This window comes from Salmo salar, chromosome ssa04 (assembly GCF_905237065.1).
Source record: "Salmo salar chromosome ssa04, Ssal_v3.1, whole genome shotgun sequence".
NCBI classification, from domain to species: domain Eukaryota; kingdom Metazoa; phylum Chordata; class Actinopteri; order Salmoniformes; family Salmonidae; genus Salmo; species Salmo salar.
In genome coordinates, this window is record NC_059445.1 from 4,064,024 (window position 1) to 4,079,023 (window position 15,000).

A 15,000-nucleotide genomic window follows, 5' to 3' on the forward strand; every position below is an offset into this window, starting at 1 on the left:
TGTATTAGAGAGGTCTCTGTGTGTATTAGAGAGGTCCATATGTGTATTAGAGAGGTATCTGTGTGTATTAGAGAGGTCTCTGTGTGTATTAGAGAGGTCCATATGTGTATTAGAGAGTTATCTGTGTGTATTAGAGAGGTCTCTGTGTGTATTAGAGAGGTCTCTGTGTGTATTAGAGAGGTCTCTGTGTGTATTAGAGAGGTCTCGGTGTGTATTAGAGAGGTCTCGGTGTGTATTAGAGAGGTCTCCGTGTGTATTAGAGAGGTCTCTGTGTGTATTAGAGAGGTCTCGGTGTGTATTAGAGAGGTCACTGTGTGTATTAGAGAGGTCTCTGTGTGTATTAGAGAGGTCTCTATATGTATTAGAGAGGTCCATATGTTTATCAGAGAGGTCACTGTGTGTGTCAGAGAGGTCTCTATGTGTATTAGAGAGGTCTCTGTGTGTATCAGAGAGGTCTCCATGTGTATCAGAGAGGTCTCCATGTGTATTAGAGAGGTCTCTATGTTTATCAGAGCGGTTTCTGTGTATCAGAGAGGTCTCTATGTGTATTAGAGAGGTCCATATGTGTATCAGAGAGGTTTCTGTGTATCAGAGAGGTCTCTATGTGTGTTAGAGAGGTCCATATGTGTATCAGAGAGGTCTCTATGTGTATTAGAGAGGTCTCTATGTTTATCAGAGCGGTTTCTGTGTATCAGAGAGGTCTCTATGTGTATTAGAGAGGTCCATATGTGTATCAGAGCGGTTTCTGTGTATCAGAGAGGTCTCTATGTGTGTTAGAGAGGTCACTGTGTGTGGCAGAGAGGTTGTTTTATCTGGAATAAACGCTTCCTCCAGTCACCTATAGACCTATTGTGGTTCTATTGGTTCCATAGGGTGTTATTGTGGTTCTATTGGTTCCATAGGGTGTTATTGTGGTTCTACTGGTTCCATAGGGTGTTATTGTAGTTATATTGGTTCCATAGGGTGTTATTGTGGTTCTATTGGTTCATTAAGGTGTTATTGTGGTTATATTGGCTCTGCTGGGTGTTATTGTGGTTCTATTGGTTCCATAGGGTGTTATTGTGGTTCTATTGGTTCCGTAGGGTGTTATTGTGGTTCTGTTGGTTCCGTAGGGTGTTATTGTGGTTATATTGGTTCCATTGGGTGGTATTGTGGTTCTATTGGTTCCGTAGGGTGTTATTGTGGTTCTATTGGTTCCATAAGGTGTTATTGTGGTTCTATTGGTTCCGTAGGGTGTTATTGTGGTTCTATTGGTTCCATAGGGTGTTTTTCTGGTTCTATTGTTTCCGTATGGTGTTATTGTGGTTCTGTTGGTTCCATAGGGCATATTGTGGTTCTATTGGTTCCATAGGGTGTTATTGTGGTTATGATATTTTCTTACCTGGCTCAATGGAACCAATAGAATTGAATAGTTTGAAAACTGCCAACCCCGCCCAATTGGCATGCCCTCCAGGCAGGCTAAAGCAAACGTTGGGGCCAGTTTCCCAGACACAGATTAGTCCTAGTCCTGTTCTTTACTCTTGGGGCCAGTTTCCCAGACACAGATTAGTCCTAGTCCTGTTCTTTACTCTTGGGGCCAGTTTCCCAGACACAGATTAGTCCTAGTCCTGTTCTTAAATCTTTGGGCCAGTTTCCCAGACACAGATTAGTCCTAGTCCTGTTCTTAACTCTTGGGCCCAGTTTCCCAGACACAGATTAGGCTTCGTTCTGTTAACACTTGGGGCCAGTTTCTCAGACACAGATCAGGCCCAGTCCTGTTCTTAACGCTTGGAGATATTTTCCCAAACACAGTTTAGGTCTAGTCCTGTTAACGCTTTTGCCAGTTTTCCAGACACAGATTAGTCCTAGTCCTTGTTCTTAACTATTGGGCCCATTTTCCCATACACAGATTAATCCTAGTCCTTGTTCTAAACGCTTGGGGCCAGTTTCCCAGACAAAGATTAGTCCTAGTCCTTGTTCTTAACTCTTGGGCCCATTTTCCCAGACACAGATTAATCCTAGTCCTGTTCTTAACTCTTGGGGCCAGTTTCCCAGACACAGATTAGTCCTAGTCCTTGTTCTTAACGCTTGGGGCCAGTTTCCCAGACACAGATTAGTCCTAGTCCTGTTCTTAACGCTTGCGGCCAGTTTCCCAGACACAGATTACACATTGTCCTGTTCTTAAAAGCACTTTCAGTAGAGAATCTCTATGGAGAATGCTTTTTAGTCCAGGTCTAGGCTTAATATGTGTCTGCGAACCGGCCCCAAAGTATTTGGCAGATTTGAAATAGTATTTGAACCCAAGACTGTCCACAACAGTTCTGCCCACTGAGTTTATGTCAATGGGGACCAACCAGGTCAGTCCCTGGAAATTCCAGAGATATATTTGGTTGCACCCCATTTCTTGGTACAGAAATGACCAGGTATTTGAAACCTGATATTGAACTGCTGGCCAATGAAAGGGCATGGTGTGTCACATGATCATGACTGAGTTGACCTGGCAGAGTGTTATCAGCTGAGGTTCATCTTTGCTCTTTGAAGCCTTCTAAGTATGTGCTCTATCAAACTCTATGGCTCGTGCTCTCCTGTCTGAGACACACCTCCTCTTTCCAGGCTACTCTAACACACTGTGTGTGCTCTATCAAACTCTATGGCCCGTGCTCTCCTGTCTGAGACACACCTCCTCCTTCCAGGCTACTCTAACACACTGTGTGTGCTCTATTAAACTCTATGGCCCCTGTCCGGAATGCAGGCTGCTTTTCCCTTTTTTTTAAAGTGTTGACATTTTCAGAAGCTTCTAAATGTGTGTGTCCTTGATAGTCTCTATGACAGTGCAGAAAGCCCATACCCCATGGCTCTTTGGCATTTGAACGACTCACTGTGTGTGTACGTGCGTGTGTACTTCTGTTTGTGTGTGTGTGAGTGTGTGTGTGTGTGTGTGTGTGTGTGTGTGTGTGTGTGTGTGTGTGTGTGTGTGGTGTGTGTGTGTGAGCCACTGCCAAGTTGAGGGGGGCTTTGGAATTGGTGGGGGTGGATAAACAGAGGAAGGGACAAGGGGATAGGAACACCTCTCTTTACTATAGTGCCTTAGAAGGCTCCAGGACCAGCCAGGAGGGACAGTAGCTCCTCTCTCAACCCGACTGAGAGAGCCCGCAGGGGGGGCAGGAGGAGGCAGACAGGACCCTTAACATCCAAACCTCTGGAGCCAGGCAGGAGGTGAAAAGGGAGAGCAAGGGGAGAGCCTGCACCGTGGTGCTTCATCTTCTGGAGCTGATTCATCTTTATTGGAATACCAGACCAGAAGAAGAAGAGAGTACCAGACCAGAAGAAGAAGAGATTACCAGACCAGAAGAAGAGATTACCAGACCAGAAGAGGAGATTACCAGACCAGAAGAAGAGATTACCAGACCAGAAGAAGAAGAGATTACCAGACCAGAAGAAGAGATTACCAGACCAGAAGAAGAAGAGAGTACCAGACCAGAAGAAGAAGAGATTACCAGACCAGAAGAAGAGGAGATTACCGGACCAGAAGAAGAGATTACCAGACCAGAAGAGGAGATTACCAGACCAGAAGAAGAGATTACCAGACCAGAAGAAGAAGAGATTACCAGACCAGAAGAGGAGATTACCAGACCAGAAGAAGAGATTACCAGACCAGAAGAAGAAGAGATTACCAGACCAGAAGAAGAGATTACCAGACCAGAAGAGGAGATTACCAGACCAGAAGAAGAGATTACCAGACCAGAAGAAGAAGAGATTACCAGACCAGAAGAAGAGAGTACCAGACCAGAAGAAGAAGAGATTACCAGACCAGAAGAAGAGATTACCAGACCAGAAGAAGAAGAGAGTACCAGACCAGAAGAAGAAGAGAATACCAGACCAGAAGAAGAAGAGATTACCAGACCAGAAGAAGAAGAGATTACCAGACCAGAAGAAGAGGAGAGAAAAGAAGATAAAGAATAGAGGAGAAGAGAATAGAATAGAAGAGCGATAGTCAGGTGTAGGAGGAGGAGAAGGAGGGATAGTCTGGTGTAGGAGGAGGAGAAGGAGGAGGAGAGGGCTGGGATTCCTCTCGCTCCTCTGGCTACACACGACAGGATGGAGGAAGACGAGGACGAGGTGCTTGTGTGTGTGTGTGTTATCCTTTACAACGGCTGTGTATTATCCTAGTCTTCAGTTATCAGTGGATGTAGCTACTGTAGCTACCTGAGCCGTGTTGACATCATGTGTGTATCCCAAACAGCACCCTGTTAAAAACCTGCAGAGTTTACAACTGATCCAGGATCTGTGCCGAATTACTACAAAGACTCACGCTGCGGAGTTTACAGCTGATCCAGGATCTGTGCCGTATTACTACAAAGACTCACACTGCAGCAACACAGCTGTTAGGTTGAATTGGCTAAATGTGACGACGTAGAGATTTAAACCAAAACTGAATAATAAGCCTATGCAAGAGGTGTCACTACAGTCCCTGGTTCGATTCCAGGCTGTAACACATCCGGCCGTGATTGGGAGTCCCATAGTTTGTCGCACAATTGGCCCAGCGTCGTCCGTGTTTGGCCGGGGTAGGCCGTCATTGTAATTAAGAATTTGTTTAAAAAAATTATATTTTAAATTTGGTTAATTTCAAGTTTAATAGATGTAGTGACGTCTCTAGCACTGAGATGCAGCGCCTTAGACCGCTGCGCCACTCGGAAGCCCAGTATTGATGCTCTATCTAATTTCATGACCTGCTCTGTGTTCCTTCTGAACATTGATCCGAATGCTTTGGTTCTTATGTTTATAACTGAACTCAGATCTGTGTTTCCTGTTGTCTCATTGGTCTGTCTGAATGCCTGATGTGTTAGAAATACTGTTCTCAAATTAGCCATCTCCCTTGTGTTGCTAATGAACATATTAGCTGTTGAATCTAAACTGACCAGAGAATGTTTCCTTTGCTCTTTAGCGGGCTGAATCGCTCACCTGGTATGTTTACAACTGATTTCTCCGTGTGGTTTGAGTGTTGGTACTTATTTAAAACCCTACACTGTTCTATTTTGGACTGTTTATGTTGTATGTCGGACATATTTTAAGACGTACCGTTGCTAGGTAACAGTCCGATACACGAGCTGAGATGAGAAGGACGTCTACATTGTTTCCTCTGGTTGAATGGGATAGACAACAGTCCACTGATTCAATATGACTTGTTGACATCCGGTGTAAGGAAATCCTGGCGTGACCACTTCCTCTTTTTTTGAATGGTCTTCAAGCGCAAAAAAACCCACTAAAACAATAACACAGTGAAATATCTTCATGATAAAATAGGTAGAAATGACCTGTGTTTGTTGTTGTAGAACGGGCTGAATGTCTTGGTTCTCGTGTTACCATCTAACTGACTCAGGTTGTCTCCCATATGAAACCCTATGGGCCCTGGTCAAAAGTAGTGCACTATAGAGGGAATAAGGTGACATTTTGGCATTAGTTCTTATGTTTATATCACTGACCTGAGACCTGTGTTTCTTGTCATAGAACGGTCTGAATGCCTTAGTTGTTATATTCATAAACTGACTCCAGGCCTGTCTCTGTCGCTGTTATAGAATGATCTGAATGTCTTAGTTATTATGTTTAAAAAGCTGACCTGAGACCTGTGTTTCTCTGTTCCAGAATGGTCTGAATGTCTTAGTTATTATGTTTAATAAGCTGACCTGAGACCTGTGTTTCTCTGTTCCAGAATGGTCTGAATGCGCTGCACCTGGCAGCTAAGGAGGGCCATGAGGACCTGGTGGAAGAACTACTGGAGAGAGGCTCCGCCGTCGACTCTGCTACTAAGGTACTGTAGCTACTGTAGCTAGCTACCATACATGTCAGGAAGTAAACCAAAATTCCAATTGAATAATTGAAAAAAAAATCAATTTTCAATGACTTCTCAATAACCTGAAGCTATTTATGATATTTATTTTTTATTTGTTGGGGATAAAAAAAAAAGTTTAAATTGACCCCAACCAATGATCCCTCTAAGCTCCCTCAGGACCGCCATGCAGAATAAATATCAGCCTGCGCAGAGAAGCACGAGTATTGAATTTCAACTAACTTTTTTGAGTTTTCCCTGTTAGTTAACACTATCAACGTTTCCCTTTACTGTGGGAATTGTCATCGAATCAAGGCAATATTAGCCAATTTCTATGCAACGTCCCAGAAAGAAAAAAAACTATGGTATGCAAAACTAAACTATGCAAGAGATTTTGTTATAGGCCGAACACGGAGTAGGATTCTATTGCCGTCGACAGGTACAACTCATGTCCATACTCTACACAGACCGGTGTGCTATAACCAATCAGAGCTGCAGTAGGCCTATATGCAAATAGACCATTGCCATATATGGATCTGTGCCATTCACTTTGAACTGGACTGTGTTTACAGCATGAGCTGTCATGAGTAGATGTGCTTGTTTTGAAATCAAAGTGAGAGCTGTATGTAGCCACGTGTGCACATTTGTTCATATCCTTTGCTAGTTAGTGAGTTATTAGCGCAGTTATAGATCATTTGTAGTCAGCAATAGGGGAAGTGATTGCTTCCTACAAGAGCACAAAACGTGTACATTTCTAGACATCTTTGATAAGCGAGTCAGGTAAAGAGCTTTTTTTTTGTCTTAAAGGGGCAGTGTTGTATTTTGAGACAGGCTTGAATAAGCTAAGTAGCCAATAGGCAGAGGGTAGCATAATTTGTCTGATTCTTTGTAATAATGGTATGGGGATAATGATTCATTTTATTTTGTAAAGTGGTTTCTTGCATCAAACAACACCAACGGCATTTTCAGTCACCTCCTTGTCTGAAGGACAAGTGGATAAACAGGTTAATGCCAAGCCATGCATGTTTTTTTTCAAAAGTCTCATGGAATGTAGGCCTACATTGAACACCAAACATTGGCTGCTACTGTAGTCCGAATGATAGAACAGCTGTTTCCATGTTAAAATGTTCTGGGATGCATTTTCTCCATTGTTTTTGATGGTAGGCCACTCTGGTTGTGATCACATAGCCACAGTAGTCTACTTGGCCACTGTTATAACTGTAACTTAAAGCGGGTACAGCTTCAGTTACAGCCTCAGTTACAGCCTCAGTTACAGACTCAGTTACAGCCTCAGTTACAGCCTCAGTTACAGCCTCAGTTACAGCCTCAGTTACAGACTCAGTTACAGCCTCAGTTACAGCCTCAGTTACAGCCTCAGTTACAGCCTCAGTGTCCACAGTAAAAGTGCGCCGGATGTTGCATGGAATTTTCACAACGTTCAAGTTTGCACTCAGCAGACCTGAAATTTGCTCAGTGCTTGACCCCAACCTTTATACATTTAGTTTGAATTGACCCCGACCTTTATACATTTAGTAGTATTGATCCCAACCTTTATACATTTAGTAGTATTGACCCCAACCTTTATACATTTAGTAGTATTGACCCCAACCTTTATACATTTCGTTTGAATTGACCCCAACCTTTATACATTTAGTAGTATTGATCCCAACCTTTATACATTTAGTAGTATTGACCCCAACCTTTATACATTTAGTAGTATTGACCCCAACCTTTATACATTTCGTTTGAATTGACCCCAACCTTTATACATTTAGTAGTATTGACCCCAACCTTTATACATTTAGTAGTATTGACCCCAACCTTTATACATTTAGTAGTATTGACCCCAACCTTTATACATTTAGTAGTATTGACCCCAACCTTTATACATTTCGTTTGAATTGACCCCAACCTTTATACATTTAGTAGTATTGACCCCAACCTTTATACATTTAGTAGTATTGATCCCAACCTTTATACATTTAGTAGTATTGACCCCAACCTTTATACATTTAGTAGTATTGACCCCAACCTTTATACATTTAGTAGTATTGACCCCAACCTTTATACATTTAGTAGTATTGTACTTACTGTAGTTAGTAGTTAATTAGCCTGGTCCCAGATCTGTTAAGACAGAAATTCAGCTGTTGATGCTGCTGCTAAAGGTTCTGAGACCTTTAGATTATACTGGGGGGGTGGGGGGTGGATAGAGACAGGTGGGGGGGTGGGAGAGGAAGAGAGAGAGGTGGATAAAGAGGGGGGGAGAGGAAGAGAGAGGTTTATAGAGAGGGGGGAGAGAGAGATGTGGGGGGGAGAGAGGGGGGAGAGAGAGAGAGAGGTGGGGGGAGAGAGAGAGGTGGATAGAGAGAGGTGGGAGAGGAAGAGAGAGAGGTGGATAGAGAGAGGGGGGAAAGAGAGGTGGGGAGCGAGCGAGGAATTTGAAAACAATTCAAACATTGATAAACTCCTATATGCTGTTTGTTAGACAATAATACCGCAGTGAGCAGTCACAGCAGCAAGATGTGTCCCGTTGCCATGAGAAAAGGGCAACCAGTGGAACACAAACAACATTCTAAATACAACCTGTATTTATCTGTTTGTCTTCCCTTTCATATTTCAACTACTTGCACATTGTTACAACACTGTACGTAAACAATAATATAACATTTGAAATGTCTCTATTATTTGAAAACTTTTGTGAGTGTAATTTTTACTGATGTTTCCCTTGTTTATTTCACTTTTGTTTATTGTCTATTCCAATTGCTTTGGCAATGTAAACATATGTTTCCCATGCCAATAAAGTCCTTTGCATTGAATTGAAACGGGGTTGGAGAGAGATAGAGAACGGTGGAGCGAAGCCATTTATACTCTCTAGTACTAAGAAGAGGGAGGTAGGGAGGGAGAGAGAGGATGAAAGCAGAGTATCAGTGTCTCTAAAGTCTAAATCACTGCTAGGAATCCCACTCCTTCTGGGTGTCGAGAGACAGAGAGAGAGAGATAGAGATAGAGAGAGAGAGAGAGACAGAGAGTTAGGGAGAGAGAGAAACAGAGAGTTAGAGAGAGAGAGAGAGAGAGAGAGAGAGGTACAGTATATCAGTGTGAGACCAGAATACCAGCCCCCCTGGCAGGGTGTGTGTTACCTGATCCAGTGGGGTTCTCAGGTGATGGGGCACGCTCTTTAGCCGCCAACTACCATAAACAACCTCCAGGGAATCTCACCCTCCTTACCCCCTCGCCCCCTCGTCTCTCACCCCCCCTCACTCCTTACCCTTCACTCAATTTGATCCCCACTGGGGCCATCTGAATGGAAATGTGTGTGCACACTACTGTAAGTCACTTTGGATACAAAACGTCTGCTAAATGGTATATAGGCGTATTATTATTATTTAATTAATCCACGCCTCTGATTCGCACATCTTTCACACCTCAATAGGTTAGCAGCCAGATCTTTACTGACACTTCTAGTGATCTGACATGTTTTTAAGGAGTTATCTGACATGTTACTGAGGAGTTATTTGACATGTTATTGAGGAGTTATCTGACATGTCATTGAGGAGTTATCTGACATGTTATTTGCCGTGTTATTGAGGAGTATTCTGACATGTTATTGAGGAGTTATCTGACATGTTATTGAGGAGTTATCTGACATGTTATTGAGGAGTTATCTGACATGTTATTGAGGAATTATCTGACATGTTATTGAGGAGTTATCTGACATGTTATTGAGGGGTTATCTGAAATGTTATTTGACATGTTATTGCGGAGTTATCTGACATGTCATTGAGAAGTCATCTGACATGTTATTGAGGAGTTATCTGAAATGTTATTTGACATGTTATTGAGGAGTTAACTGACATGTTATTGAGGAGTTATCTGACATGTTATATATGAGTTATCTGACATGTTATTGCGGAGTTATCTGACATGTTATTGAGGAGTTATCTGACATGTTATTGAGGACTTATCTGACATGTTATTGAGGAGTCATCTGAAATGTTATTGAGGAGTTATCTGAAATTTTATTTGACATGTTATTGAGGAATTATCTGACAAGATATCTGACATGTTATTGAGGAGTTATCTGACATGTTATTGAGGTGTTATCTGACATGTTATTGAGGAGTTATCTGGCATGTTATTGAGGAGTTATCTGAGGAGACAACATAGTGCCACCAAGATGTTAACCTAGAGTTGATAGACAGCTGGGCTGCAGCCTGACCTTTAAACAGGTGACTGGTAAAGGTGTTAGCATAGAGGCTACGCTGTTACCACCTACTGCCACACACACACACTGCCACACACACACACAAACAAACAAATAAACAAACACACACACACACACACACACACACACACACACACACACACACACACACACACACACACACACACACACACACACACACACACACACACACCTACTGCTACATGCACATGCACACACACATAAACACACACACACACACACTGAACCATCCTATCCTAATGCTCCTCTCCCTGCAGAAAGGGAACACAGCCCTCCACATCGCCTCGCTGGCCGGACAGAAGGAAGTAGCTAGACTGCTGCTGAAGAGAGGAGCCGACATCAACGCCCAATCACAGGTCAGACAGATAGACTTCATGATGCTCATATAGGCTGTGACCCCAGTACCATGTGGGATAGTGGCATAGACACTGTATAATACTATCAGTCTCCACTGTATAATACTATCAGTCTCCACTGTATAATACTACCAGTCTCCACTGTATACTACTACCAGTCTCCACTGTATAATACTACCAGTCTCCACTGTATAATACTACCAGTCTCCACTGTATAATACTACCAGTCTCCACTGTATAATACTACCAGTCTCCACTGTATAATACTACCAGTCTCCACTGTATAATACTACCAGTCTCCACTGTATAATACTACCAGTCTCCACTGTATAATACCACCAGTCTCCACTGTATAATACTGCCAGTCTCCACTGTATACTACTACCAGTCTCCACTGTATAATACTACCAGTCTCCACTATATAATACCACCAGTCTCCACTATATAATACTACCAGTCTCCACTGTATAATACTACCAGTCTCTATTTGCACATTAAAGTGTATCTTTGGACACTGACTATAATTCTCTTTGGATCAATGACCTGCTAATGGAACAGGTAACATACCTTCTCAGTAACCGTGTGTGTGTGTGTGTGTGTGTGTGTGTGTGTGTGTGTGTGTGTGTGTGTGTGTGTGTGTGTGTCGGTTTGAATGTGTGTGTGTGTGTGTGTGTGTGTGTGTGTGTGTGTGTGTGTGTGTGTCGGTTTGAATGTGTGTGTGTGTGTGTGTGTGTCCTCCAGAATGGCTTCACTCCTCTCTACATGGCAGCCCAGGAGAATCACCTGGAGGTGGTCAGATACCTGCTGGAGAATGGAGGGAACCAGAGCACTGCTACTGAGGTAGGTGTGTGTGTGTGTGTGTGTGTGTGTGTAGGTGTGTGTGTGTGTAGGTGTGTGTAGGTAGGTGTTTGTCTCAAGATTTGTGAATTTGGATATCTTTCCCCCTCTCCTCCCCTCTCTCCCCTCTCCCCCTTCTCTCTCCCCCCTCTCCCCCTCTCTCCCCTCTCTCTCCTCCTCTCCTCCTCCTGTAGGATGGGTTCACCCCCCTGGCCATAGCCTTGCAGCAGTGTCATAACCAGGTGGTCTCTCTCCTCCTGGAGCATGACACCAAGGGCAAGGTAATAATAGTATTATTTAACCTTTAACCTTTATTTAACCAGGCAAGTCAGTTCAAAACAAATTCTTATTTACAATGACGGCCTACCCCTGCCAAACCCGGACGACGCTGGGCCAATTGTGCTCCGCTCTATGGGACTCCCAATCACGGCCGATTGTGATACTGCCTGGAATTGAACCAGGGTCTGTAGTGACGCTTCTAGCACTGAGATGAGGTACCTTAGACCCCTGCGCCACTCGGGAGCACCACATATTACAATGTATTGTACCATGTACCTCTCTCCAACAGGCCCTCAGCCGTTCCATGTCTTTGATCTATTCCACAGCTGGCACACCTGATTCACCTAGTTGACTAGGTGACTAGGTGAATCTGGTGAGGTAGTTCAGGTCTACGACAACATGGTGAACCGTCTCGGGGTCACCGAGGAGGAGGGTTGAGAGGCACTATCCACAATGGAAATGAGTCATTGACTTTTATTGTGTCATCCTATACAAGTTGTTGAAATGTCTGGACTGTCTGTTGATGTCTTTTAATGATCCAATCAAATGTGTCCATCCAGGTGCGGCTGCCTGCCCTGCACATCGCTGCCCGGAAGGATGACACCAAGGCAGCTGCCCTGCTGCTACAGAATGACCACAACGCTGATGTTCAGAGCAAGGTACCCCGAAGAGGGAGGAGAGGAGAGGAGAGGAGAGGAGAGGAGAGGAGAGGAGAGGAGAGGAGAGGAGAGGAGAGGAGGGAGGGAGGGAGGGAGGGAGGGGGAGAGGGGAGGAAGAGGAAGATTACATTTCTGATGGACAGAACAAGGTGAGAGGTGTTGGGAGGGAAGCTGGGGGAGGGGAGGAGGAGAGAGGAGGAGGAGAGAGGAGGGGGGAGGATGGGGGGTAGAGGGGGTGGAGGGAGGATGGGGGATAGAGGGGTGGAGGATAAAAGAGGGTTGGTGACAGACTTGCATGTACTGTTTCTCTGTTTCAATACTGTGTCTTTAAAAGTGATTCTGGAGACGTATCTGTCATGTGACCTGTATGCAGACATGACAGCATCCTGTGTGGGGGTTTTGGTGTGAGGTCATCTTGTCTTATAATGCCGTTGCCTGCCCTGTTCCCTGTGTAACAACCAAACTACCTCCTCCTTTTCCTCCTCCTCCTCCTCTCCTCTCCTCTCCTCTCCTCTCCTCTCCTCTCCTCTCCTCTCCTCTCCTCTCCTCTCCTCTCCTCTCTCTCCTCTCCTCTCCCTCCCTCTCCTCTCCTCTCCTCTCTCTGCGGCATTATCAGATGATGGTTAACAGAACTGCAGAGGTATACATGTTGATTCTACCCATTCCCTCCCCTCCTCTCCTCCCCTCTTCCTTCTTCACCTTCATCTAGCTCTGCTCTGTAGTTCCTATGTTGACATCAGACCTGTGTTAAATACTGCATGATGGACTCTGACATGCTCTTCACTACATCTAGCATCTAGTGTCTGTCTGTCTGTCTGTCTGTCTGTCTGTCTGTCTGTCTGTCTGTCTGTCTGTCTGTCTGTCTGTCTGTCTGTCTGTCTGTCTGTCTGTCTGTCTGTCTGTCTGTCTGTCTGTCTGTCTGTCTGTCTGTCTGTCTGTCTGTCTGTCTGTCTGTCTTTGCCTGCCTGTCTGTCTATCTGCCTATGTGTCTGTTGTCTGTCTGTCTGTCTCTGCCTGCCTGTCTGTGTCTGTCTGTCTGTCTGCCTGTTGGATACGAGTGTTTGACTCTACCAGTAAATAGACTTGTTGTAACAGCCTCCTGGTCCTGAGCATGTCTGAATGTTTCAACTTTTTTTTTTAAAACATTGTTTTACACCTTTAAAAGTGGGTTTCTTCGGTGTTGAAGTCTTTGTTTCCAAGAAAATAACATTTTCCCCCCTGAAACAGAGAGCCTTTGTTGTAGTTGTATCTGTGCTTTGTGTATGTTACTGTGTTTTTAACGTCAGGAACTAACACATAATAACATCACCTAGTTGATGAAACACAGCATGTGAACTCACCCACTAAATCTTACAGGGCACCATCACCTTTCTGCAATACCTGTGTAGTTTGTCATAGGATGCCTCTCAAATGGCACCCTATTACCTATATAGTGCACTGTGGGCCCTGGTTAAAAGTAGTGCACTATAATAGGGAATAGGGTGCCATTTGGTCACATAGTCTGCCTTGCAGTATGGTTGGATATATTCTAATATCATGATAATATTTATATATATTATACTAGTATGGTTGGTTATATTATCATAATATGATAATATTTATATATATATTGTATTAGTATGGTTGGTTATATTATAATATCATGATAATATTTATATATATTATATTAGTATGGTTGGTTATATTATAATATTATGATAATATTTATATATATTGTATTAGTATGGTTGGTTATATTATAATATTATGATAATATTTATATATATATTGTATTAGTATGGTTGGTTATATTATGATAATATTTATATATATTGTATTAGTATGGTTGGTTATATTATAATATCATGATAATATTTATATATATTGTATTAGTATGGTTGGTTATATTATAATATTATGATAATATTTATATATATATATTGTATTAGTATGGTTGGTTATATTATGATAATATTTATATATATTATATTAGTATGGTTGGTTATATTATAATATTATGATAATATTTCTATATATTGTATTAGTATGGTTGGTTATATTATGATAATATTTATATATATTATATTAGTATGGTTGGTTATATTATGATATTATGATAATATTTATATATATATTATATTAGTATGGTTGGTTATATTATGATATCATGATAATATTTATATATATTGTATTAGTATGGTTGGTTATATTATAATATCATGATAATATTTATATATATTATATTAGTATGGTTGGTTATATTATGATAATATTTATATATATTATATTAGTATGGTTGGTTATATTATGATAATATTTATATATATATTGTATTAGTATGGTTGGTTATATTATAATATCATGATAATATTTATATATATTGTATTAGTATGGTTGGTTATATTATGATAATATTTATATATATTATATTAGTATGGTTGGTTATATTATGATAATATTTATATATATTGTATTAGTATGGTTGGTTATATTATAATATTATGATAATATTTATATATATTGTATTAGTATGGTTGGTTATATCATGATAATATTTATATATATTGTATTAGTATGGTAGGTTAATTATGTTTCTTAATCGCCCCATGTCTCCCAGAATGGGAAGGTAAGAGGATAATATCTACCACTAACTCTGTCATATAGCTGCTTTTATATCAATCTGTTTTTATATATATTTCCATATATAATTGTCTGTATGTCCCGTCTGTCTAACAGAGTTCTGTAGTGGCTAGTCGCTTACTGTGCTGTTCTTTATTCTTTATTTTACTTCTTTATTGTCACATTCTCTGTTATTTTGTTCTATTTTTTTCTATGTAG

At 41.8% G+C, this 15,000-nt stretch overlaps 1 protein-coding gene across 1 annotated transcript in view; it reads left to right on the forward strand.

Annotated features, from left to right (window-relative positions):
- LOC106591060 (ankyrin-2-like) overlaps window positions 1-15,000 on the forward strand; it is a 136,299-nt gene that overhangs the window by 56,208 nt on the left and 65,091 nt on the right. Inside the window, 7 exon segments of the mRNA XM_045717602.1 lie at window positions 5,690-5,788; window positions 10,310-10,408; window positions 11,150-11,248; window positions 11,440-11,526; window positions 12,085-12,183; window positions 12,800-12,823; window positions 14,780-14,788. Coding sequence (XP_045573558.1) covers window positions 5,690-5,788; window positions 10,310-10,408; window positions 11,150-11,248; window positions 11,440-11,526; window positions 12,085-12,183; window positions 12,800-12,823; window positions 14,780-14,788 — 516 coding nt within the window.